This window comes from Madurella fahalii (genome assembly GCF_045866475.1).
Source record: "Madurella fahalii IFM 68171 DNA, scaffold_2, whole genome shotgun sequence".
Taxonomy (NCBI): Eukaryota; Fungi; Ascomycota; class Sordariomycetes; order Sordariales; genus Madurella; species Madurella fahalii.
Genome location: NW_027263972.1, coordinates 5867345 through 5890088, shown reverse-complemented (window position 1 = coordinate 5890088; position 22744 = coordinate 5867345). Strand labels below are relative to the sequence as shown.

General features: G+C 55.8%; 7 protein-coding genes across 7 annotated transcripts; 2 read left to right on the top strand and 5 right to left on the bottom strand.

The window, feature by feature from the left end:
* Window positions 1–1621: 1621 nt before the first annotated feature.
* nop16 (Ribosome bioproteinsis protein Nop16) lies at window positions 1622–2385 on the top strand (the record flags this gene model as incomplete). The annotated part of the gene is made up of 2 exons (XM_071059897.1): window positions 1622–1737; window positions 1803–2385. 2 exons carry the CDS (start codon window positions 1622–1624, stop codon window positions 2383–2385), a joined length of 699 nt encoding a protein of 232 aa, XP_070915998.1.
* Window positions 2386–3005: 620 nt separating this feature from the next.
* Window positions 3006–4165, bottom strand: MFIFM68171_04476 (Chaperone-binding protein; the record flags this gene model as incomplete). Its single annotated transcript, XM_071059896.1, has 4 exons — window positions 3006–3167; window positions 3225–3561; window positions 3690–3910; window positions 4001–4165. 4 exons carry the CDS (start codon window positions 4163–4165, stop codon window positions 3006–3008), a joined length of 885 nt encoding a protein of 294 aa, XP_070915997.1.
* Window positions 4166–5959: 1794 nt separating this feature from the next.
* MFIFM68171_04475 (Reverse transcriptase domain-containing protein) lies at window positions 5960–8734 on the bottom strand (the record flags this gene model as incomplete). The annotated part of the gene is made up of 1 exon (XM_071059895.1): window positions 5960–8734. One exon carries the CDS (start codon window positions 8732–8734, stop codon window positions 5960–5962), a length of 2775 nt encoding a protein of 924 aa, XP_070915996.1.
* A 1530-nt stretch (window positions 8735–10264) lies between these two features.
* rga8 (Rho-GTPase-activating protein 8) lies at window positions 10265–13078 on the bottom strand (the record flags this gene model as incomplete). The annotated part of the gene is made up of 3 exons (XM_071059894.1): window positions 10265–11289; window positions 11348–12964; window positions 13033–13078. The coding sequence occupies 3 exons, from the start codon at window positions 13076–13078 to the stop codon at window positions 10265–10267; spliced, it is 2688 nt and encodes an 895-aa protein (XP_070915995.1).
* A 1468-nt stretch (window positions 13079–14546) lies between these two features.
* Window positions 14547–16140, top strand: MFIFM68171_04473 (Dipeptidase; the record flags this gene model as incomplete). The annotated part of the gene is made up of 3 exons (XM_071059893.1): window positions 14547–14811; window positions 14874–15086; window positions 15161–16140. 3 exons carry the CDS (start codon window positions 14547–14549, stop codon window positions 16138–16140), a joined length of 1458 nt encoding a protein of 485 aa, XP_070915994.1.
* Window positions 16141–16349: 209 nt separating this feature from the next.
* Window positions 16350–16820, bottom strand: SWS2 (mitochondrial 37S ribosomal protein uS13m; the record flags this gene model as incomplete). The annotated part of the gene is made up of 3 exons (XM_071059892.1): window positions 16350–16661; window positions 16716–16760; window positions 16818–16820. The coding sequence occupies 3 exons, from the start codon at window positions 16818–16820 to the stop codon at window positions 16350–16352; spliced, it is 360 nt and encodes a 119-aa protein (XP_070915993.1).
* A 1176-nt stretch (window positions 16821–17996) lies between these two features.
* MFIFM68171_04471 (uncharacterized protein) lies at window positions 17997–18450 on the bottom strand (the record flags this gene model as incomplete). The annotated part of the gene is made up of 2 exons (XM_071059891.1): window positions 17997–18215; window positions 18274–18450. The coding sequence occupies 2 exons, from the start codon at window positions 18448–18450 to the stop codon at window positions 17997–17999; spliced, it is 396 nt and encodes a 131-aa protein (XP_070915992.1).
* Window positions 18451–22744: the final 4294 nt, after the last annotated feature.

The following is a 22744-nucleotide window of genomic DNA, read 5'->3' as shown; positions in this document are numbered from 1 at the left end:
CTCTTGGGATCACTGGAATGGTACATTACAACCTTTTCACCGTTCACTCTGTGGGCATCTCGAGACCATGCCCAGTGTTTTGCTACAATTGCCGAGCCGAGTTTAATGGGGATCTGGGTGGGACTTCCGCACCGGGCCAGGTCTGACTCGGCGAACAGGTGGGACTCGTTTGTTCCATCCCAAAGTCCAAAGAGGTACCATCCTGTACCTCTGGTCAGGCACCGCTGCGCGAATTAGACGGCGCATCTACCTGGGAGGGAAAGGTATCGCTCTGCTGAGCTTCCCGATGTGGTCCCCTGCCGGTTCCTGCCGGCCTGCAAAGCTGCGCAGGCCGTATCTGATATCGGTTGGCGTTCCGACCTAAGCGATATCACGACGAGCCGGGTTCAAGATTGTGAAAGGGGGGAGCGGAACGTCGAGATTATCGATTCGATCGACATTGCCAGCGGCAGCAGCGGCCACCGACGATCTTCTAGAAAGACTAGAAGACGTCTAGAAGGTGGGATTCCTTGGTTCGCAGCGCTGCAGATGTGCGTCACCCTCCAGTACCAAACTGTTGCCCCTCCTGTGCGGTGGCTGAACTTGGCAGGTATGCTGCAAAAGCTGGGTGGGCTATTGCGGGAAAAAGCGGTGTTGTCACGTCACGGCAATAGAGAGCTAGTCTTCGGGGTGCAGAATGCAGAGAGGATGCGGATGTGTTGCAAGGTCTGCTATCCGCTAGTTACATGAGCCGATCACACCCTGTGCTAGGCTCAGGAAGGAAGGAAAGTCTTAACAGCGACACTGGCGACGCGGGGTTGGACGGCTCACGCTCTGAGGGGACGAAGAGGGCTTGTGTCGGCTTCGGCTTTGGTTATCGACGTCTAACACTCGACTCGGGAGTTGGGTTGGTGTAACTCTAGTTCGGCTCGCTCTGCAAAAAAGGCGGCCCGTGGGCGTGGGGGGAGGAACTTTGTTGGGCAGCATTGGGGTTTCTGAAAAAGGATGCTCTCAATGCTTGATAACACACACACCTTTCTCCTTGGACGGAAACACCTACCGGATTGGAACGATAACAATGCTTCGCCAACTTCCCTTGGGACAGGTCAGATCAACGCCAGGCCCAGCAATTTATGGAGCCAGCCGCGGCTAGCGATTGCTGATTGTGTTCTGAATGAGGTGAAACTAGCGTGCGTGAATACATAGCGCGAGACCACCACCAAAAGCTCCAAATGCCAAGGACAACAACTTGGTCGACTCTAGCAAGCATGTGACAGGTCTAATGCGGTGAGGAAACGGGTCAGTGAGATGCAACAGATGAGTTGCGACCTGAGACAAACGCGGATAGATCCCCCGGATTAGGCCTAGAGTCAGGTGTTGACTGCAGAGTTCAGAACTTGAGGAACTCTGAGAGTTTGTAAGTCAACCCGAGCTGAGACATCTGAAGAGAAGTTACGGAAGAGCAAGGCCCGCCAGCTGATCACAGTTGCCAGTCTGGCGATAGCTGATAAGCAACCAACCCCACTAAAAAACATCCCTATCAGTTCAGAGAAATTTTGGAGCTGCAGCACACCAACCGGGCGTCGTTGCCGCCAACCAACCACACCCCAATCCCCATCACACAGACACAGACACAGACGCAATGGGCCGTGAACTCCAGAAGCGCAAACGGCGCTCCTCACGCGCGACAGTGCGCATGCCCAACCGCCGCAAGAAGGCTCTCAACCCTCTCGGAAACAACATCATCGCCAAGAACTGGTTCGTCCCATCTCTTCCGCCCCGATCCCGCCCGCTCCACTAACGAAGCCTTCTCTGTCAACCAGGAACAAGAAAGAGACCCTCTCCCAAAACTACACCCGCTTCGGCCTCGTGGCCAAGCTAGGCAAGACAACAGGCGGCACCGCCGCCACCAACAAATCCACCCTGACGGCCTCGTCGCTCGACCCGCTGGCCATCAAGTCGGCCGACCAAGGCCTCCTCAACATCAGCGAAGTAAAAGTCGAGCGCGACGCCCAGGGGAGGATCACGCGCGTCCTGCGCGACAGCAACCCGCTCAATGACCCGCTCAACGAGCTGGATAGCGATGGCGAGCAGCAGCAGCAGCAGCAGCAGCAGCAACAACAACAACGGCAACAGCAACCGGGAGAGGAATGGGGTGGTATCCAGGACGACGGCGCAGAGGACAGGCCCGAGGTCCTGCGTACCCTAGAGAGGGAAGCGAGCAGGCCGACGGAGAAGACGGTGCGGAAGCAGAGCGAGAGGGAGATGGAGTGGTTGAGGAGACTTGTGGAAAGGCACGGGGAGGACACGGCGGCGATGGCGAGGGATATGAAGCTCAACCCCATGCAGCAGACCTCGGCGGATATTGGGAGGCGGTTGAGGAAGGCGGGGTTGTTGAATTCGTGAGCGGCAGATGAGGGGTGGGGAATCGAGGGCTCAGCGCGGTTGGCAGAAGCCGTGGAAGGAGTCGTCTCGATGTAGGGCCAGAGATGTGTTCAACGGCTTTCAAAAATGTGGGGGGTTGAAAGGGGCGATCATGGTTGTAAACACTGGCGTCTGGCGTTCTCGTTAGATCACTGAAGGAGGATATGGGCTTTGCTCTGGGCTCTACGCAATCTGAGTTTTCTTCGATGCTACTTGATATACATACTCATGTCCAGGGGCAGAACTGGCGGATCGTGTGACAAGACAAATGAATCAATCATTCATGCTCATGGTATCTCTCTTTCTGATCTATTAAGACGCCGCCAACACCAGAAGCTAAGCAGCCAGGCCAATGTTGTCCCATATGTAGCCCAACCAGACAACGGAGAAGGAAAAGAGAAGATATAAAACAAAAAAAAAAAAAAAAAAAAAAAAACCAATTCTTGACCATCCCATCCAGCCACCCACAAGAACATGCCGTTTTACCAACATTAGAGATTTGAACCCACCTCCCCACAACTGCGTTACACACGGGGGCGCGCTCTCTCATACATAGCCACGCCCCTTAGAAACTCTTCAGCCGAACTCTCCCCCCCCCCCCCTCACCTCTCGATGCGATCATAATTGGCCGCCGGAAACCTCGCAGGCCGCGAGTGATCTTCCTCGAAGTCGTCCGCCGCCGACGGCGCCGCATACCGGCTCCCCGCAGCCGACACCCTCCCGGAGTGGTACTCTGTGTCGTTGTCGAACGGGCTGGCCGCCTCCTGCCGGCGGAACGGGTTGTCGTGGTACCCGCTCACAACGCTGCCCCCGCCGCCGACCTGGCTGCCCGCCGCGGCGCCGTAGGGATCCGAGTAGTCCGACCGTGCGCCGCCGCCGCCGACACCACTGCCGCCGTAGGGGTCCGAGTAGTCCGACCGCGCGCCACCGTAAGGGGTATCGTGGTCGGTGTCGTGGTCGTGGTCGGCGTCGTGGTCGTTCATGTTGACGGGCGCGTAGGCCTCCTCGTCGTGCGGCGCCAGCGAGAAGGCGGCCTTATCCGGGTCGATGTTCTGCGACGAGTCGAGCTTCGTGCGGTCGTAGCCCGGCAGCCGGTTGTTCCATTGGTAGTACTTGAGGGTCCAGATGCTGAAGAAGGTGGTCACACAGAAGAAGAGGCTGCGAAGATACGTGTGGTCAGTACAGAGCGTATTATAATATATATATATATATATATATATATATATAAAAGGGGTTTATTTTGATCAGGCTGGCCAGATGGGGGAGAGGTGATTCGCGGAACATACAAGACGAAGAAGCCTAAGCCGACGATGGCTTTACTGATGCCGCAGGCCGTACCGCACAGGTTGGCCGTGTTGTAGGCGGCCTGGGTCGCGAAGGCCGAGAGCCAGATAATGGTGAAGAGGGCGTCGACGACGAGCATCGCATGCGGCTCGGCGATCTTGCGCGTGCGCGGGAACCGCGGGGTCATGGCGAGGTAGATCCAGGCGGGTATAGAGAGGAAGAACTGGAAGCGATGCCGAGTCAGTAACCGTAAACTCTTGGGGTCCCCTCTTCTAGGACAACAGGCGAGGCCAGCAGGCGAGGCTGCGCGTACCACTGCGAAGGTCCAGCCATTGTTACCCACTATCCTTGCCTCGTTATTCCGGAACACGGCGATTTCGAGACACCATAGCACAAATGCGAAGACGATCTGGGCGATGTGAAAACCGAGCTTGAAGGCTGGGATCTGTTCGGGGTCGAATTCGATGTCCTCCCACATTCTCTCGTCGATCACGGACACCAAAAGTTTGGCTGGCAGGCTGTCAAGACGCTGTCAGATGTTGACTTGACAGCTGACGGGTTCGACCAGGCGCTCAAAGGATAAAAACTCCCCGCTATACAAACGCGTACGAGAAACGCACAGTCTAAAAAGCAACGAGAGGCTTGGAAAGCGAAGAATCACTGTGAGGTCGGAAGCAGCGAGAGAAGAGCACAGAGAAGCGTGGTTACGAATCAATCGCAAACAGGGCTAACTCGCAAGGTTTCCCGGGCAGGAATAAAATGGATCCCAACACAGCCGCATGCGCTTTGCCCTGGCGACGGTGGGGGGGGATTGAACCGTTGCACAGGGTGCAGAGCCACAATAGTTACGATGCCAGAACCGTCAGGCTTCTGCGCCACGGCTGTTTAATGCCCTGTCATCAACCAACCAGCGCTCTGGATTTCGCCATGGACGGCGGGTCCTGGGGTGCATGTGGCGGCTTCCCAGCCGTTTCCCTGCGCGATCAACGAGAGGATCCCGCATACTGCATCTAGGTTAAGGTAGAAGGAACAGGAAGCTGGTAGATCCGAGCCGTCCGCATCCGTGGCATGAGAAACTCTCTGTTGATGAGCCTGCGCAGGTGGAGCGGCTCTGATGACGATGCGGCAGGCAAGCGAGATCATGAAGCAATCCGTGACTGTCGCTCGTTTTGGGATTGTAGCCTGCAATCTCCGGCAGCCAGCCAAGAGGGCGGCATCCCAAGCACTGGCCGATATCTGTCGGCATCCTTATTATGAGGGGAAAGACAACGAGGCCTCGAGCGAGATGCCCTACGCGGCGGCTGACGACGCAAACATCAGCAGCAAAAATAGCACAAAGTTTCGGCGTTGTGGACCCCAAACTCGGCATCCTTCTCGCACTAACGTCTTGGCTCGCCCATCCCGGCGGCCTCGCTCCCGGCGGCCGGCTTGCCGGGAAATGATTGGTGGTCAGTCCCACGCCGGAATCGGGAACCAGTGCGGTCGACTGCCGGTGCCCGTCGGAGCCCAAGGCTCCGGTTCACCTTTGCAACGCGTGCCCGACGTGTCTGTTTGACTTAATTTCCTTTTCTCTGCGCTCCCCACTGTCGCTCGAGTTATTCTATTGTGTTCCAATCTCCGATGCCCGATCAAACAAGGGGCAGGAAAGCACCAAACCCTCATGAGTGCTCACTTTACTGTCCTGCAAAGAGGTTAGATGTTATCTATAAGTAGTAACCGTCGGCTGTAGAAGTATAAGGGGCTATTCCGCGGTAGGTACAATAAGCAAGCCAACAGTGGTGGACTTTCTTCCCACCCACGTACTAGATGGACCGTATGGAAAATCCAGCCCAGCCGACTGGTCCTCCACTGAGAGCGTTGGGAAGGTTACCTACCTACCCCTACCACCTACACAGTTTGCTACCACCGTCTACACAAGAGACATTTCTCATGCCCACAACAATCAACCGACTTAGACCCATCATCTCCCGCTCCCAGCCAAACTTCAACATCAGCGCGAAACCTGCCCCAAGTTGTCAGTGACATGATGTTACACCGGGGTTTGCTTTCTACAATATACCAGGTTCAGTTTCTTACGATATACCTACTTATGCAACGCTACTAGTTACCTTACGTCACTACTTACACTTTCGTATTATGGAGATTGCAGCATATCTTGATACGACATAAATTTGTGAGTTACTACTGCAGTTAGTCTATATAAGCACTGCCGAGGGGACATCTTATCGTCTACTTCCCCCCAGAATATCGTACATCGCAATCCGAGGTCTCTTCACACCTGCCATCGGAACCGACTCTCCCGGAGCATAGTCATCAGCCCGGTCGGCAGCAGGCCCTTATCGACCACCTCCAGCCCGCCAAACCGAGCAGTCATGTCCTTATGATGCAACTGGACCACCCACTTCGCATAGTCGCTCAGCTCCTTCCACATGTCCTTCCCGCCCTTCTCGGGCAACGCGGCCATGACCCCCGCGCTAGCGGACACGGACGCCGTGCCGGGTGTGTCCATGAGCGCGCGGTACGCGACGCCGAGCGCCTTCGATGTCCACTCGCGGTAGCGAGTGAACTCCTCGAACGACATGAACCGGCCCTCGCGGCGGAGGTCGTCGTACTGGGGCGCGTCGCGCCAATCGGCGCCGCCGCCGCCGTCCGACGAGCCGTCGTCGCTGTCGTCGTTGCCCTCATCATAATCATCATCATCAGCAGCAGCAGCAGCATCATCATCGTCCTCGTCATGGTCTGCGGCGTTGGCGGTGGCCGTGGCGGCCGAGCCCTCTTCGAAGGCGGCCTTTGCGCGCTCGTACGCGAGCTCCTCGCGCCGGAGGTACTTGTCCATGATCTCGTCCGGGTCGGTCACGTGGCGCGACATGAGGGGCGCGATGAAGGGGTCCTGCAGGCCCAGCCCGCCCATCGACGCCGGCCAGTAGAGGTAGCCGTCGGGGATGTCGGTGTTGCCGCTGTCGCTGCCGCCGGCGCCGGCGCCGGCGCCGCCGGGCCGCGGGCCGAAGCGGGCGGCGATGGTGCGCTTGAGGTGCCCGCCTACGCTGCCGGGCTGGCCCGGGAAGAGCGCCTGCTGGATGTGCCGGAAGGTCTCGAGCATGCTGTCGATGTGGGCGCGGCCGAGGCAGTTGGCGGGCTGGCCGAAGTTGGTGGCGAAGTAGCCGTTGCCGTAGATGTTCCACGCTTGGATGTAGTCGAGGACGCTGCGGCAAGCCGAGAGCTGGAGCCGGAGCTCCTTGATGTGCTTGTCGACTTCTGCTCGGTTCATGAGGAAACGGCCGGTGGAGGGGTCGAGTTTGAGGAAGCCCCAGGTCACGTCACCCTTGGGCAGCACCGAGCTGGGCTGCGTCTTCTTCTTGGCTGCTGCTGTGGTGCTACTGTTGCCCTCTTTGGTAATCTGTGCGCATCCCGTCTTGTGCTGGTTGATCTCGAGCCCCATGATGTTGGTGAACTCAGTGACGACCTTCCAAGCGCTGGCGCATGTCTCCGAGCTCCCCCAGAGCCACATGTCGTCGTGCAGGCGATACAAGCGTGTACCATCGGCCTTTTGGTTAACGGCGTAGTCCACGCAGAAGAGGATCGATTCGCCAAAGAAGCTTGCGAGAGGAGTGCTCATGGGCGTGCCACGCTTCCGGATTCGGGCGGGCGTGTCAGGCGAGTCTTGCTTGAACCTCATGGATGCTTCCAGCACACGCTTGAAGAAGCTCATCCACTCGGCGTCCAAGCCAAAAAAGTCCAGCACGGCGAAGATGCTCGAATGCGACAGAGACGGCCCAAACCACTTGAAGTCGGAGCGGATGACAGTCATCTCCTTTCCCAGCCTCGTCCGCATGATGATCTCGGCTTGTAGACGATGCAGGAGTTCCTGGTCGACCTGAACATGGCTGCGCTTGGTGTCTCCTTCCTCTCCTCCTTGGCCTCCGTACGTGTCCCTACGCTCGTCGAACGAGACAGGCAGTTGGTCAAGGAAGATGCTTGCGAAGTGATCGTAGCGGCGTTTCTGGACTGAAGAATCAAGCCAGCGTCTGCCACGCTCCTGGAGGAAATAGCGGCGGCGACGTGCATCTGCTTTGGAGATGGGCTTGCTGTCGTCTTTCCAGACGCCCCCGGTCATGACGAACTTCTCTAGGACTTCGCGGAGCTTCGTAGCCCACCGCAATCCGATATAACATATGAAGATGGAGTGTAATAGGTCCTCATCCGTGTAGAACCGATACCGGCCATTGAGGTTCCGGCGCTGTTCGACAATGAGCGGTGAGCCCCATGACCATGATGCCATGTTGGACATGCGCATGTTCAGCACATCCGCAATCTCTCCAAGCACCACCTTGTTCTCGAGGAAAGTTCTCAGAGTGGTGCGTTTCTCCTCGGTTAGGATATCGCTCCTCAACATGCCGTTAATGCACGTCGTCAATGTCGACTCGTCGAAGTGGCGGTGCAATTTCCAGTCCCGTTGATAGGCCTTGAGCGTGCCCCGGATGGTTTCCAACGCCATCTGGGCCTCCTTTGAGGAGAAGACGTCGTCCAGGTAGGCTCTGATGGCCTTAGGGTCGGTCTCCTTTGCCTTGAAGGCGTACTCTTCCCAAGTCGCCCGTTGCTGGTGCATCTCCTCGCGGCCGACCACGACGGACCCGGAGCCCTGCGGTGTGGTGGCGACATCAGAAGTACCTGACGCGATCCACTCAGTGACGAGATCGCCGTAGAGTGAGGCGAATTCGTACTTGTTCGTCTGTGCCTGTAAGTGGCAACGAAGCTCAGCCTCGTACGAGGCCAGCAGGGGCTCTGAGACGGACGGGTCGTACTCGGCTTGATCCAGGAACTTTTTGAGGTTCGAGAAGAAAACATCTCTTTTCAGGCCAACGGCGTGCAGCTCTTCCGAGCCCTCCAACAACTTCTTGATCCGCTTGGCCGTGTTTTTCTCGGAGGCCACATTCTCGAGGAGTTGGCGCTTCTTGGTCTCGTACTCCGTTTTCTGCTGCTGGAGCTGATCGAGTTTGCTTACTGTGATCGAGGAGAGGGCCTGGGACAGGATATCTGTGGAACCCATGTCGTACCGATGAGTGCTGTTGATACTAAGGATGCCTGAGGGATTACTAGGTATAAGTAGTTGAGAAGACGAGGTCGGACAAGATTGTACTGAGCGTACTGAGTGTTATCCTAGGGATTGTAGAAGGAATTGCTATCTAGGAACATCTTAGGAAGTTATGCGATCCTATTTATGCTGAGAAGCGACACAATGAATGCTACTGATGGGGCTCGATCAGGGTCTGCAAGAAGGGAGCTGCCATGGCCGGAGGCGATAGCTGTTCACCAAAGAGGCTGTAATTACTGTTAGCAATGTAACAAGCCGACTTTCTTAGAGCGGTGAGCTCACCTACCGGACACAGCTTGTTCATGGCTAACAGTCTGGTCTTGGACAACGCTCTATTCTACTTCTGGAATATCCTCTTTATTAGTAGGAAGAGCAAATCCTGATGCATTTACTTCTTGTTTTTTCTTTTTCCTTTTTCCGAGTTTAATCCTTTTTGTTTTTAATTTTTGGTGTTTTTATCACTCATTCTCCAACACACTCTGCTGGACAAAGCCATCACCGTTTTCTAGGTCTGCAATACCCACTGGAAGCATACCCAGTCCGCCATTTTCACACCGTTGTTATTTTCCTGTCTTAACAGACCTACTTTCCCGACCCTAATTGTGGGACTACTCCCTTTCCCCAGGTGAGGACAGGGTGTCACTGGCCAAACCGGGGTGATCATGACAGGATTGAGGACGCCGAGGCGCTGCACGATTGAGGACGGTCAACCAATCGTGGCACGAGCCATGCCACGCGGTCTTGACTGGCGTCAATACTGTTGGTGCAAAACATGGTAGACAAAAACAAATGAAATCATGCTGCAAGCTAGGTGGAAACAGAGATTGCGAATGGGAACGTGAGGACATTCATACTTGAGGAATGATGGTCGAGGAGAGTGGACAGGAGAAGATGGGGAGAGGGGAAGGAAGGGGGGGAATTTGGGGGGGGGTTAATGGAGAATGATGGAATGATGTTCACCACAAGGGGTCACCCGAACTGCAACACTGGAAGCAGAAACAACTACTGTAGCAGTGAGCATCGCATCAATTGCATCAAGGTTATCATCCATCATTTCCAACTCCCGGGCCTTTTCTGAATAAAGGGAAAGGGCACAAGCCCTCTTTCGAACATGTCCATCAACAAACCAGCCAGCCAACCATTCGTCCTCCAAGCACCTCCCCTCCCAAGGGACCACAGAATACCACCAGACAACGGATAAGCCCTGCCATCCCCGGAGAAGAAGAGTCTCGCAGGTACAATGCGCCCAAGGAAAAGTAAGAATCCTCTCACCAAACAGGGGGCGGAAAATGCCCTGCAAAAACAAATGAAAACATAAAATCAACGAACCCCAAAACCAATGCTACCTCCATAGCTAGACTTGTACAAGGTGTTGCACAGATAACAACTCGCTCGCTCCGTCCCGGCATCGGCGTCATGACATATGTGCCCCTTCTTCCTCATCACTCCGGCGCTTTTATAGACAACGACCAGACGAGACCGTCACTAATAGTCCATCGGCGCGTCCACCAGGGTAACCCCATGCTGCCCACCCTGCTGCTGCTGCTGTTGTTGTTGACTCTGCTGGGCCTGCTGGGCCGGCGGGGGCGTCGCCGTTCTTGCTGCCGCCGCGGCGGCGGGCGCCACCCTCCGACCAGACGAGAACCTCGCACCGCTCCTCCCCAAACTATTCCTCTTCTCCACCATCCCCTCCTGCTGCTCAATCTTCCGTCCCAGACTATTCCGCTTTTCCACGATAGTAGCACTGCTCGCCTGCGCAGGCTCGGCGACAATCGGCGGCGCGCCATTCATGATAAAGTTCCCATCGGCCGGGTGGCTCAGGCCCATGTTGCCGCCGGGACTCCCCTCCTCCCCAGGGACCTCGAGGCTCGTCCTCTTTGGCAGGACCGGGCCCAGGCTGCCCCGCTTCCTGTTCTCGCTGGTAGGACTAGACAAGTTCGTCTGGATGGGGAACCTCGTCTCGGGTCCGCCGGTACTCCGATCACGGCGGTGCGCCCGCGGGCTGGGGGCGGGCGACGTCGCGCGGCTTCGGCTGCCGCTGGCCTTTTCCAGGAGGGCACGGTTGCGCTCCTCCATGTGGGCCTTGCGGTTGCTCTCGTCTGTCGAAATGGCTCGCGGCCGGTTCTGGTTGCCCTTTATGGTGCCCGAAGAGTTCATGGTTGACAGCCGCTTGAGCTCGTTGAAGATGGCGTCTTTGTGGGTGAAGAGGTCGCGGACTAGGCGGTAGGCGTGCTTCTCCTCCATCGTGAGCGATGTCTCGGCGCGAGGACGCAGGACGCAGGGGGCTAGGACAGTAGCTAGCTTGGAGATGTACTCCTCGTCGGCGGATGTGAGGTCAATCAGGCGGGTAAAGTGGTTCATGCAGGCGTCCAAGGAGGCGATGTTGGTCAGTCGGAGTTGGGATAGCGTCTGCTGTAGGATGGGCACACGGGCAGCGTCGCCACCATCGGCTGTCGGAGTCGTGTAAATGGTTCTGATGATTTCATACACGTGTGAAGAGACCAGGGAATCTGTTTGACAGTTAGTAATCAGTTTACCCTCTAAAGAGGTAGTGGCATCGCGACATACCCGGAAGTTCAAGCAGGTAGAGCTTCAAGAGACTTGCGACGGTGGGTATATCGAATTCAGCAAATGTTTCAAGGGCGGGTGGTTTTCCGTTGTTGACCCTGGCTCTCAGCTTGTGCGTCTGAGAAAGCGGGACTTCGTGCAGCCACACTCCCCGCCGGGCCTCGTCACCCTCAAGATCTGGGTAGTGGTGATCCAGATAGGTGAGGAGGGTGGTGATGATGACGGGTACGCGCTTCCTGTCTGCCCTGGCGCGGGCCTCGAGATCGACGCCAAATGTCTGTTCATCAACCTTGTTGTAATAATTCTCATAGACCACCACCTTCGGAACAAAGCTGCCCGTCCGGTAGCTCTCGAGGAGATAGCGTAGGTCACCGAGCGGCTGGACCGTCTCCTGGTAGAGCATCAACTTGTCAACGGTTGCTTGCAAGCTGGGAATCACATTGCTGATGGTTCCTGAGAAGTCTAATATGACCGTCTTGATAGCCTTGAGCCGGTCTAGCTCGCAGCGCTCGAGGAACTTGAGATGCACGAAAATGGCCTCTTCCAACTCGCAGCGCATCTCGTCGAGCTTCTGGACCGCGGCCTTGTACCTCTCGTCCGCTTCTCTCGCCTCCCGCCGCATGCGCTCAGCCGGCGTCTCGTTTGGCCGTGAGGTGTTGAGGACATCCCACTTGGCCAGGTACTCGGTCACGGTGCCCACCACAGGCGAGTCCGAACCGTCTGACCCTGCCGCGGGCATCGAGAAAGTCCTTCCCAGCGTCTTCTTCTCGGGCATCCCGGACATCTCGAACGCCTTTGGGCGCCATTGGTAGAACATCTTGGAGCTGTTGGCAAAAGTACTTCCGACGTTGCCTACCAACCGCAGGAAGCCATGGGATACCAGATCCTGGCCGATCCTCTCTGAGTAGCTAACGCTCGTGCTGCCCATGTACCGCTGAATGTACTCGACAATATCTGCACCGGAAGACGTGTTGTGGTATGTGCCGAGGATCGGAACCTTGGTTTCACCCATCTTGATGTTGTTAAGCATGTGCGCAAGGATCTTCTTGACTTGTTCTGGCGAGTACGTCTCGTCGCCAATCTCTAGAGGCTCCTCCTCTTCAGCAGGCTCCTGCTCCACCTTGATCTCAGGAATGTTTTGCTTCTGCTGCGGGCTGGTCTCGGGGTCCTGGAAAGCGAGCTTGTTCTCTTCTTCTATGTCTTCGAGGAGACGGCACTTGTTGAAGTAATTGCTCCTGAGCTTTTTGACCGCCTCGGACTGCTTATCGTGGGCCTTGATCCGCGCCTGCAGCTCGTCCTGGGAGTCCTGAATCCGGTTCTCGTGGGCCTCGCACCAGCGCGAGAAGGGATTCACGACCAAGTCGCGGATGTTTTGGGCAATCTTTTTGTGATTCCTGGACGCATCCTCCATCTCGGTTCGCACGCCGTCGTAGGCCTTTCGAACGCTGGCGCCGTCGTCGACGGCAAAACCACCTTGTACCTTGTCGACGGCAGGGGCGATTTCGGATAAGCGCTGACCATAGACCTCCTCGGCTTCGGCGCGCATGCGGGCGATGGTTAGGACCTGTCGATTCTCGATGACTCCTTGCTGAAGCTTGCCAAACAGGACACCCAGACCTTTGAATTCGGTCAGCGCGACGGACAGTCCTTCTACGATGCCAACGGCTGTTCCGGCAAGAGCTCACCTGCGGCGTAGTCGTTCGACCAGAACGAATCTGCGAAGCCCGGCATCTTTGCGACAAGTGCCGGTGGCGCCCCAAGTTCGTCGTCTTCAGCTCTTCAACTGGGGAAAGGGAAGGGAAGAAAGGGAAAAAAAAAATTAAAGGTCGTGCTGGCTTGTGTTTAGGTGTCCGTCGTCCGAAAGCCAGTTACGGCACAATGTTGAATTTGACAAATGCAGGGGAGACCACAGTTTGTGTCTGCACGATTGAGGCTGAGGCAGCCGAAATCTTGGCTTGGGATGCGCTGGCGGGACAATGTAAACCACGAACAGCGGGCTACCTTGTCGGGTAGGATAGGTCCTGGGAGTATGGTGGAATCCTTTGTGCGAACTCTAAGGACCCGGGTCGCCGGGCTCGTGGCTCAAGATGACAGGCAAAGATACAGTTTGTTGCGCAAGGGGGAGTTGAACAAAAAGAGGGCCACGGCTGCGAAAAATATCCCACCTCTGTTTTGACGACGGCCGGGGCAGTTATCCCCAGGGCACCCGATGGGATCCAGGGTACCGATGCCCAGCCGGATCTCCGGTTTCATTGGAGGGAGCACAGCGCCGCGAGCTCGTGTCAGTGACAACTGGTCCCAACTCTCAGCCCCTGCCGCCCGGCAAGATCCACCTGGAAATAGCCAAAGGGGCGTCCCAGCCGTTTCCAGATCTCACCGCACACCGCAGCGTCAACATGAAACCTGAAACATTGGACTGCACATGGAAAGGGGAGAAACATCTGTGTGCACAGTATATCGCTGCCCCTGCAGTCCGTACCAGCGTACAGAATGCAGTTTCCAGCAGAGGCAAAACCACCCATCTCTCAGCGATCCGAGGGTAGCAGCAGACATTGAGAGATGACGTAAGGTGTAAGTACAGGATTAGCAGGGGCGAGAACGGGCGAGAACGGGCGGGGACCTCAGGAAAATCGGACCTGCATTGGAGAAGCAGCATGACGGATCCACGAGTGCACATGCCTGACCGAATGGCCAAGCAGGAGGCAGCCAGAGACACAAAAAGGGTTCCAGCCGATCTCGTATCAGATGGAGGTGTTAGGCTGCTTACGTGCTAACATCAGGTAGCGCGCCAGGATACTAGAGATTCCTGATATGCAGGGGTCTTCCCGCTAACAGTCAAAGCCCAGGATGAAGAGGGCAGGAGTTGTGAGACCCGGATCGAACTGAATATCCCAAGGGCATGAGGTTTTAGGCTCAAATTGGCTTGGGGACCACCGCTTCGGCGTTTTGCCATCCACATACTGTACACAGCCTTGCAGGCGCTGGCCAAGAATCGCAATCACTCCGTAGTGGTACAGCACTTGATCCTCCAGAGCGCTAGCAATCCTCCGTCCCCGGTCTGCTTACTCAATTTCACCTCGGCAACCAGAGTGAACATTCAGACTGCCAACACAGAACGTGCTAAAGAGTATGCTGAGCCCGACAAACTACATAACCTTAGAATCAAGGCATAAATCCGAATAAGCTTCATCCGCTCCCGATGAAGGCCGGCGCAGAGGCTCCGATGCAGCCGGCTTGGGCCGGGTCTGAAGCCGGCGATTGTGACCGTGCTCAGCGCAGCCGGCGGGAGCCGACCCGGACCGTAAGGGCTTTTGTATATGTGTTTGTGTCACTATCTCTGCTTGGATTCCTCTTTACTCGACTTCCTGGATACTCGCCATGTCTTGGTCACCGGCTTCCCTCAGCCAAACCCAGAAGCATCGAAGAGCGGGTCGAACAGATCTTGACTCACACCCCGTTGATCGGTAACTGAACCATCTCTTGCCGTCCGTTTGCATCATGACCATTTTGCTAATCCCACGAACAGACGGACACAATGACCTGGCCATCCTGATCCGGCTCTTCTACAATAACCATATCTACAATGACACCTTCACCAAGCCCTTCACGGAAGGCGGCTTAGTCGGCCACGTCGACATTCCCCGCCTCAAGACGGGCATGTACGGCGGTGCCTTCTGGAGCGTCTATTGGCCCTGCCCGTACAACGGCACCGACCTCTCCGACGAAAACTACCATCCAAGTAACGTTTCCTCTCCCTCCCCTTTTTCTCACAGCCCCCTCTCTCTAACCATCATCATATCCACCACAACCCAGTCGTCCAATCCACCCTCCAACAAATCGACCTCCTCACCCGCCTCCGCGCCGCCCACCCTACCGTCTTCTCGGCGCCAACCCTCTCCGCCTCCGCCGCCCTCGAGCAATTCCACGCGTCAGGCCGCCTCATCTCCCCGCTCGGCGTCGAAGGCCTCCACCAGATCGGCAACTCGGCCGCCACCCTCCGGCAGTACCACGCGCTGGGCGTGCGCTACGCGACGCTCACGCACAACTGCGGCAACCGCTTCGCCGATGCCGCGCTGTGGGAGGGCCCGCTGCGCAAGGCGGACCCCGTGTGGGGCGGGGTGTCGCCTGCGGGGCGGCGGCTGGTGCGCGAGATGAACCGGCTGGGCATGATGGTGGACCTGGCGCACACCAGCGTCGACACCATGCTGGACGTGCTCGGGCTGGGGGCCGGCAGGGACGGGGACGGGGACGGAGATGGGTGGGAAGGGAGCCTGGCGCCGGTGATCTTTAGCCATTCGAGCGTCCACACAATCTGCCCGCACCCGAGGAACGTGCCGGATCGGGTGCTGGATGGGGTCAAGAGGAACGGCGGGTTGGTCATGGTGAATTTTAGCCCTGGGTTTGTGAGCTGCGTGGAGAGCGGGCGGAAGAACGGGTTGCCGGATTTTTATCCGCCCAATTCGACGCTGCAGCAGGTGGTGAGACATGTCATGTACATTGGGAAGAGGATCGGGTTTGAGCATGTTGGGTTCGGGAGTGATTTTGACGGGATCGAGGATACCCCTGAGGGATTGGAGGATGTGTCCAAGTTCCCCGACCTCGTGGCCGAGTTGCTGAGACAGGGGGTGAGTGATGAGGATGCGGCCAAGGTGGTTGGAGGGAATTTGCTCAGGGTGTGGAAGGAGGTTGAGGCTGTTGCGGAGAGGATGCAAAAGGCGGGGGAGCCGGTGTTGGAAGACGACCTGCCTGAACTGTGGTCGGATGAGGGCCGCGTCTTGGATAGAGAACTCTGATGACATACCATTCATGTTGTATTGTACATAGAAGCACAGATTGAGACCTTGCGCGCTCTCCCTCCAAGGCTGACCGCCATCCGCCCACCCTCGGGAACACAACCGCAACCCAATATAGTCTACATGAGCCCGTTGACGCCGAGAAGTAGCGCCAAATACCTCCATAGATCCCATTACTCCGTCTCCGCAACCCATCATGTCCATCCCGTTTAGCCCCACCGTTCGACTTTATTGAGTTTTCTGGCGGTCTCGATCTGGTTCCGTGTCCGTTGGCCGCGCACCGGCAGACCCATGGCGTGTCGCCTACCCCGATATGTGCCCATATCACGCAGCCGCTTGATATTGTCCTGGATAATCTTCCGCGCGTCGCTCTCGATGGTCATGGTGGACAGCTCGGCCGTCAGCGCCGTGAGGGTCTTGGGCGGCAGGGTGCCCATCTTCGCGCGGGGGTGGATGCAGTACTTGGCCAGGATGCGCGCTGATGTCTGCGGGCCAAGGGCGTAGAAGGTTTCGAGAGCTTTCTAAAGGAAGGTGAGTGCACGAGCGGGCACAGGGTCGAATGTGACATGCCGCACCTTAACAAGCTTCTGCTCATGGAAGTTGACTCCCAAGATAAACACCTAAACAATGCGATTAGCGTGGTTCCAATTGTGCTGCAACGAAGTAGGCGCACATACCATCTTGTCGATTGCAGCCAATAGCCTCAATCACCTTTTTTTGTCAAGAGCATATCCCGGACCAGCCCCAATGTCGCGTCGAGGTCCCGATTTCGAGATTCAATGCGAGTTGTGAAGCGGATGTTCCGGCGAAAACCCGGCTAGATCACTGCCAGGTGTCCACAGTTGCCGAGCAGGCCCAAGTTTCTGCCTCAGTTTTATACGAAAAGACTCAAAAGTGAGTGAATTGCCCTGCTAGTGTAAGCGAAAGCATACCGTGCGAGTTCGAAACTACATCCGCACTGTACCTTTTGGTATGTTTAAGGAGTAGGCCTCCTGGCCATTGCTCCTTAGACAGGACAATCAATTCAGCACTCTTTTCCACACCTGTTGCAAGCTCAATTGATGAGCTTTCTTTGCGTGCAATGCGATCTCCCTCTGATCAGAGGGAACTCTATCTGCACATGTTGTTTTGACCTTGTTTAGGCTGCAGGGACCCAATTTGTGGTGGTGTCGCCTGGCCTGTCTTGTCTACCTTGTCTGTTTGGTATTTGGCCACCTTTGCCCTCCCCTTGTTTTGATGGGTATGTTGGTGTAGATGTGTTTTTCTACACTATTTTAGCATACTTAGCCTGAAGCTGCTCTTCGAGAACTAGTCAGTCTGGCTCGTCAGAGACGGACTCAGACGGCGTTGACATCACAACTTCCACTTACACGGCTGGGACATGTTCCCAGTCGTGCACAAAGCGGACTGTCACGCCCGGAGTCTTACCTTGGAGAATGTCGTATATAGTGTGAAAGATCGCTTCCGGTGTTCAAGTGCCCTCCGAAGCCGTTGAACTCAAATCACCTTCGCTGTCCAAGGACGACCATCCTCGGGCGGGGAGGTCATCAAGACATCCATGGTACAGCTGTTGAAGGGAAAGTGATCTTTGACCTTCTCCTACAACGTCGGTAATGGCCTGAACAAACCCGTCGGTGTACCGATGCCGCCAGCCAGCCCTTTCCCACCATATATTCTGACTGGCAGCCGTGACGCGGCCTTCGCAGCAGAAGACGCAAATTTCTCGCTAGAGATCGGATGGGAAGGGGACCAACGTTGTATAATCAGCGCCTCACCAGAGCCGTCGTCCCAGACGTGATCCCTGAGTGCCAAGAGGCTGCCGACCACGCGCCCGCTGGTGAGAAGGCGACGGAGGACTAGGTCGGCATTGGGGTCCAGGGGCCAGGCTTGGTTATCGGCGCGCTCTTCGCAAAGCTGTCCTTAGCAGACGTGGCGCCCAGCCTGACGAAGATTGGGTCTGCTGATCCCCTCATGGCATCGTCGAGAATGCCTTGGAATGGGGCCATGAGATGCTTGCCATTTTCATTCTGCATAGCCGCGTCGATACCAGCCTCGAGGACAATTTGCAGCATAGCCTGGAGGCAACCAATTAGATTCAGGAGGAATGGTTTGAATTTGGAGAGGGTCTGTAACCATGTAGGGCACGAGCTTATCAGAGTACAAGAGATGGTACATGTACTGGTTGTTGACTTTGGCGTAGAGTGCATCGAATTCTTTAGTTCCGGCAGCAATGTCTTTGCCCCCAAGAATGCAGCCCATGGTGATTGTGCGAATTGGCACCGGCAAGGTGGCGAAAGGGGTCGTCTGCATTTGTCCGGTGCGAGCCGCAGACTGCCGACGGTACTAATCGATTTACGAAGAACATATACGACGTATGGATGCCCAAGCATTTTAAGAACATCTGCTCTGCCATCAACCAATCAATTGCCGTCAAATCTCGACTTTGATACCCTACCACTTTCTGAGGCGACCGGGCTTTCCCCAGGTGTAGGAAACCTGAGGTGCCTGCTCCGCTTCTGCGGGCGAACGGGACAGCCAGTTGAGTATCGCCGAGTGGCAAGCGGTCACTCCAGACACCTTGTTCAGTGGGGTAGCAAAGGGGGGGAAAGGCTAGAAGTTGGTGGACGGATAGATAGGATTTCCATTCCCGGGTGTATTTATTGCCTGATGACTACTGCTTGCGACTTCGTTCTCGCCTTACCATGAATGCCTAACGGAACTGTGGCGCCGCGAGTGAGACCTCAAGGCGCGCATAACAATTGACTGGGCGTTGCCGCGAGGGTGAGCTGGTATCCATGCTGCATGCACACACACACTGGTCACGGCGGACCGAAGGCTCACGGGCCGCTGTGTTTTGCGTACTGATGTTGTACCTGCGCCAGCTTCGCATACCTGATAAGAGCACGGATTGGCAGATCTGGGCAGTTACCATTCAAACGAGTCCGGATGCCGCGGCGGCAATAGGGAGAATAGTGAGATAGGTCGAGAAGGTGCTAGCTGAGCGGACACAGCTTGACTCGGACCAGATGGATGAAGTTTGTACTATCCGTGCGGTCGTCAAGGCCCTAGAGTGTGGTAGGCAAGACCAAGAACACAGGGGCCGTTCTGTTTTGGGGCATTTTGAACTCGTCGTGTCGGGGCTCGGCCAACGGCGTGGAGCGCCGGCGGCTAACGCTCGGGGATCAGCCGCCTCCGGGCTAGGAAGGAACTGCGGGGGCCGGAGCCCAATCTTCCCTTGCTCGGGCTCGTGAGCAGGAGGGGACGACTGTTATCAGAGCGATGATCGCTAGGATGATTCCTTTAATCGACCCTTTATTAAGAACAAGGTCGAGCAATGAGTAGGTATTATCACTGCCTGTAGCTAGCCCGCCATCTATCTACCTATCCAGGTAAATACCGCTCTATCTGATCAAAGTCCCTCACATCGCTCTCCCGGTTCGCATACTCGGTGTAGGGCCCCCATGCTGGCGTCGGGCCCTTCATACGCATAGGCTCGCCCTGTCGCCGGCACGAGTCGAAGTCGATGATGATAGCGGCACCCCACAGAAGCCCAGACCTGCTGCCCACACCCATGTCACCCCTGGCGGGACCTCAGCGCCGTGCGTCACATGTGATGTGATTTAGTATGGTCACATTCAAGTCTCGCTCACAGTGCCTAGCCGCGGTCTGATCAGATCCCCCAATCAGTACTGCCTTTTCCTCCTCTGTAACCATCCCGAGTCACGCAGACTCCAAACTTAAAAGTCACTTCCCTCGCGATGACAAGCATCCGCACGCACGACTCCTCCTCAGAACGATTATCGTCCTCATCCAGAGTAGCCTCGCAACGGCGCCCACAGGCTTGCGGCCTTTCCCTGTCCTGGAACAAACCCAAGGGCAGACACAAAACATTTTGGTTCCCAGCCGTGGGTAATACTCCGATATCATGTCCACAGGTACTACAGATTGCTGCCAAGCGGATTCGTCGTCATCGTATAGCTCGGCTATGTTCGTTACCTGCACAGCGTCGAGATAACGCTTTTTTCTAGGCCAGTCCTCAAGGCGAGGAAGCTGCAAGTACCACGCTTTCTCCCGGAGCAGAGGTAGAGATGGTTGTCGTGTCCCTTTGCCATGTCGGAGAACCGGGGAAGAACGCTACGGCGGAGATAGCGTAAAATATGTTCGAACAGGGTAGGTTCGGCGTCGGTGAAATATGAAGCCGTCCTCGAGAGCGTTATCCCACCGACCGGAAGGAAGTGACGCAAAGAACCCGCTCTCCTCCGTCAAGATATCTTTTTGTTGTAGGCAAGTGGCGCCCGCCAACCTGGAGACAAGCCGGGGTATTGGTTGCGGGCTCAGGGTGCTTGGGTGACCTAGACGTTCCGCCGGGTTCAGGCGTATTGGGCACGATGACGATAAACCGGCAGAATTCTTCTCAAGAATCGAAGTCAACAGAAGTGAACTGCGACGTCAACGATGTCAAATTCTCCATTTCCCCGTAGCGCGGATGGAAGATTTCGGTCCCTGGCGCCGTTTGCCAATTATGTGCGGGAGCTGTATCTGGAGCTTGGAAGCTTTGAACGCCGGGCGTAGCGTGGAGCAACCCACGCCGCCCGATAGCGGTTGGGCTGGGTCGGGCCGCAACAACAAGAGACGACCACAGAATGGCCGTGACAGCGGAAGGGACCTAATGAAGATTTGAGGCATTCCCTAGGCCGGACTAGATGCATTACTATACCAAGTGCAATCGCGAGTTTGAAAGGGCAGCAGCGATTCGGCAGCACCGTCAGGACCCGAGCCGGAATGCCTTCGACCAGAAGAACTACAGTTCCTGGATACCGATATACACAGAAAATAACATCAAGTCCGGAAATGTCATTTTTGGACGAAGCCCCGCCGGCTCTAGCAGCCTGCTATACAACCGGCGATGAGCCCTATAAAGACCTGATAGGCTCTCTAAAAGGGTATGATCATTTCGTATTCATCGTTCCTCCGTCTTTTGAACCTGCAGATGCTGGCAATAATCTCCGGCTAGGCTCTACTCCAGCGGGGAGTACTCGGACCTCGTGATATCCTGTGGAGGACATGAATACCGTGTATATAGGGCCATCGTATGTGCGCAGTCCGAGTTCTTCTCTATAGCTTGCCGCGCAGGCTTGAAGGTCAGTACTAATTAGTAGTCCACACGCCTATAACAACTCTCAACTAACATTACTTGTCTAGGAGACACAGGAAGGCAAGATTCACCTCCCAGATGATGATCCTCGGCTTGTCCATATAATGGTATATTATTTATACCATTTTGACTACGACGTACAGTTGAGTCATTCCGCTCAGCCAGAAATCGACGGAGATGGAACCGACGTCAATGAGCAGATCGGGGGCGTCCTTCTCACTCATGCAAAGGTCTACGCCTTAGCAGAGAAGTACCTGATCCACGGACTGAAGGCTGTCGCGGTTCGACAATTCAAGGCGGCGGCTACTGAATCCTTGAACATCGATGATTTCCTTCAGGCAACGTGTGAGGTATATACATCTACTATTGAAGATGACAGAGGCCTGAGAGATGTCGTTGTGGAAACGCTTTATCGGAAATCTCCATGGTTGGACAAGAAGGAGGTGCGAGATGTGGTTAAGGGGTTGGGAGCTTTGACGTATGATCTTGTTATATACCTGCGCCGACATCGCAAGTTCTAAACTGGATCCTAGGTAGTCGAGATTGAATATACAGTTCGCGTTGACCAAGGCGAGTGGTGCAGAGTGGGGCGTAGGCGCCTCCTGGTGGCAAGGTACGGGAGAATACCTTAGTCTCTGGCACACAGCCCTTGTTCCGGCTTAGATATTGGGGGGGGGGGGGTAGGGCGTTGTGGCCCAAGTGTTGTAGAGTGTGGGTCCTAGATATTGCCTCAGCCGGCATGAGTTGTGTCTATGCGATCTATTGGCTTGTTGAAGTGGGTTTATAAAATTGAGTCGTCAGGTACTAGCGGTACCTCACGCCCAGCAAGTCTGAGCATCTGAGACTATTTTAGATCAGTCTCGCTAGGTTCCCTCTAATTTAGCGAATTCGTAGTACCTCTAGATCAGTTAGCCAAAATAAAGATGGAACCGGAGAGAGGCAACCTGTTTACCTCTTCCATTTCTGTAGTATAATAGCGATATTAATCTTGGTTTTGTCGGTATAGTCGGGTATAAGGAATTGAGTATCCTCGAGCGGCTTGTAGAGAGCTATACGCTGCTCGACTATAAGGGCCTCTAAGAATCCGTTTCGCAATCTACCTCGTGGCTTCTCGCTATATAAAGCGCCGGAGAAATCCGTATTGTGCTGCCGGTCTACAGCAAGCGGCCAACGGCGGGCGACGTGCTGGTGGCGATGGCGTTAAGCGTCAAGGGCTACCGACTCCGATAACGATGGTCAACAAGCCGGGGACGACAAAGAGTGCGGGGAGTGCCATATTTTATCTTGTTGCGCCGCCTTGCCGAGGAGCCAAAAGTGGATACTAGGTTGAAGGAAACGGTTTCTTAGTTTGTGGGAACGACTGCTTTCTCGAAACCAACTGTCCAGGACCGGACACTCATTGGAGGGCGAAGCAAAGTGCGGTCGTGGATGGTGAGGTGCCAAGTACCT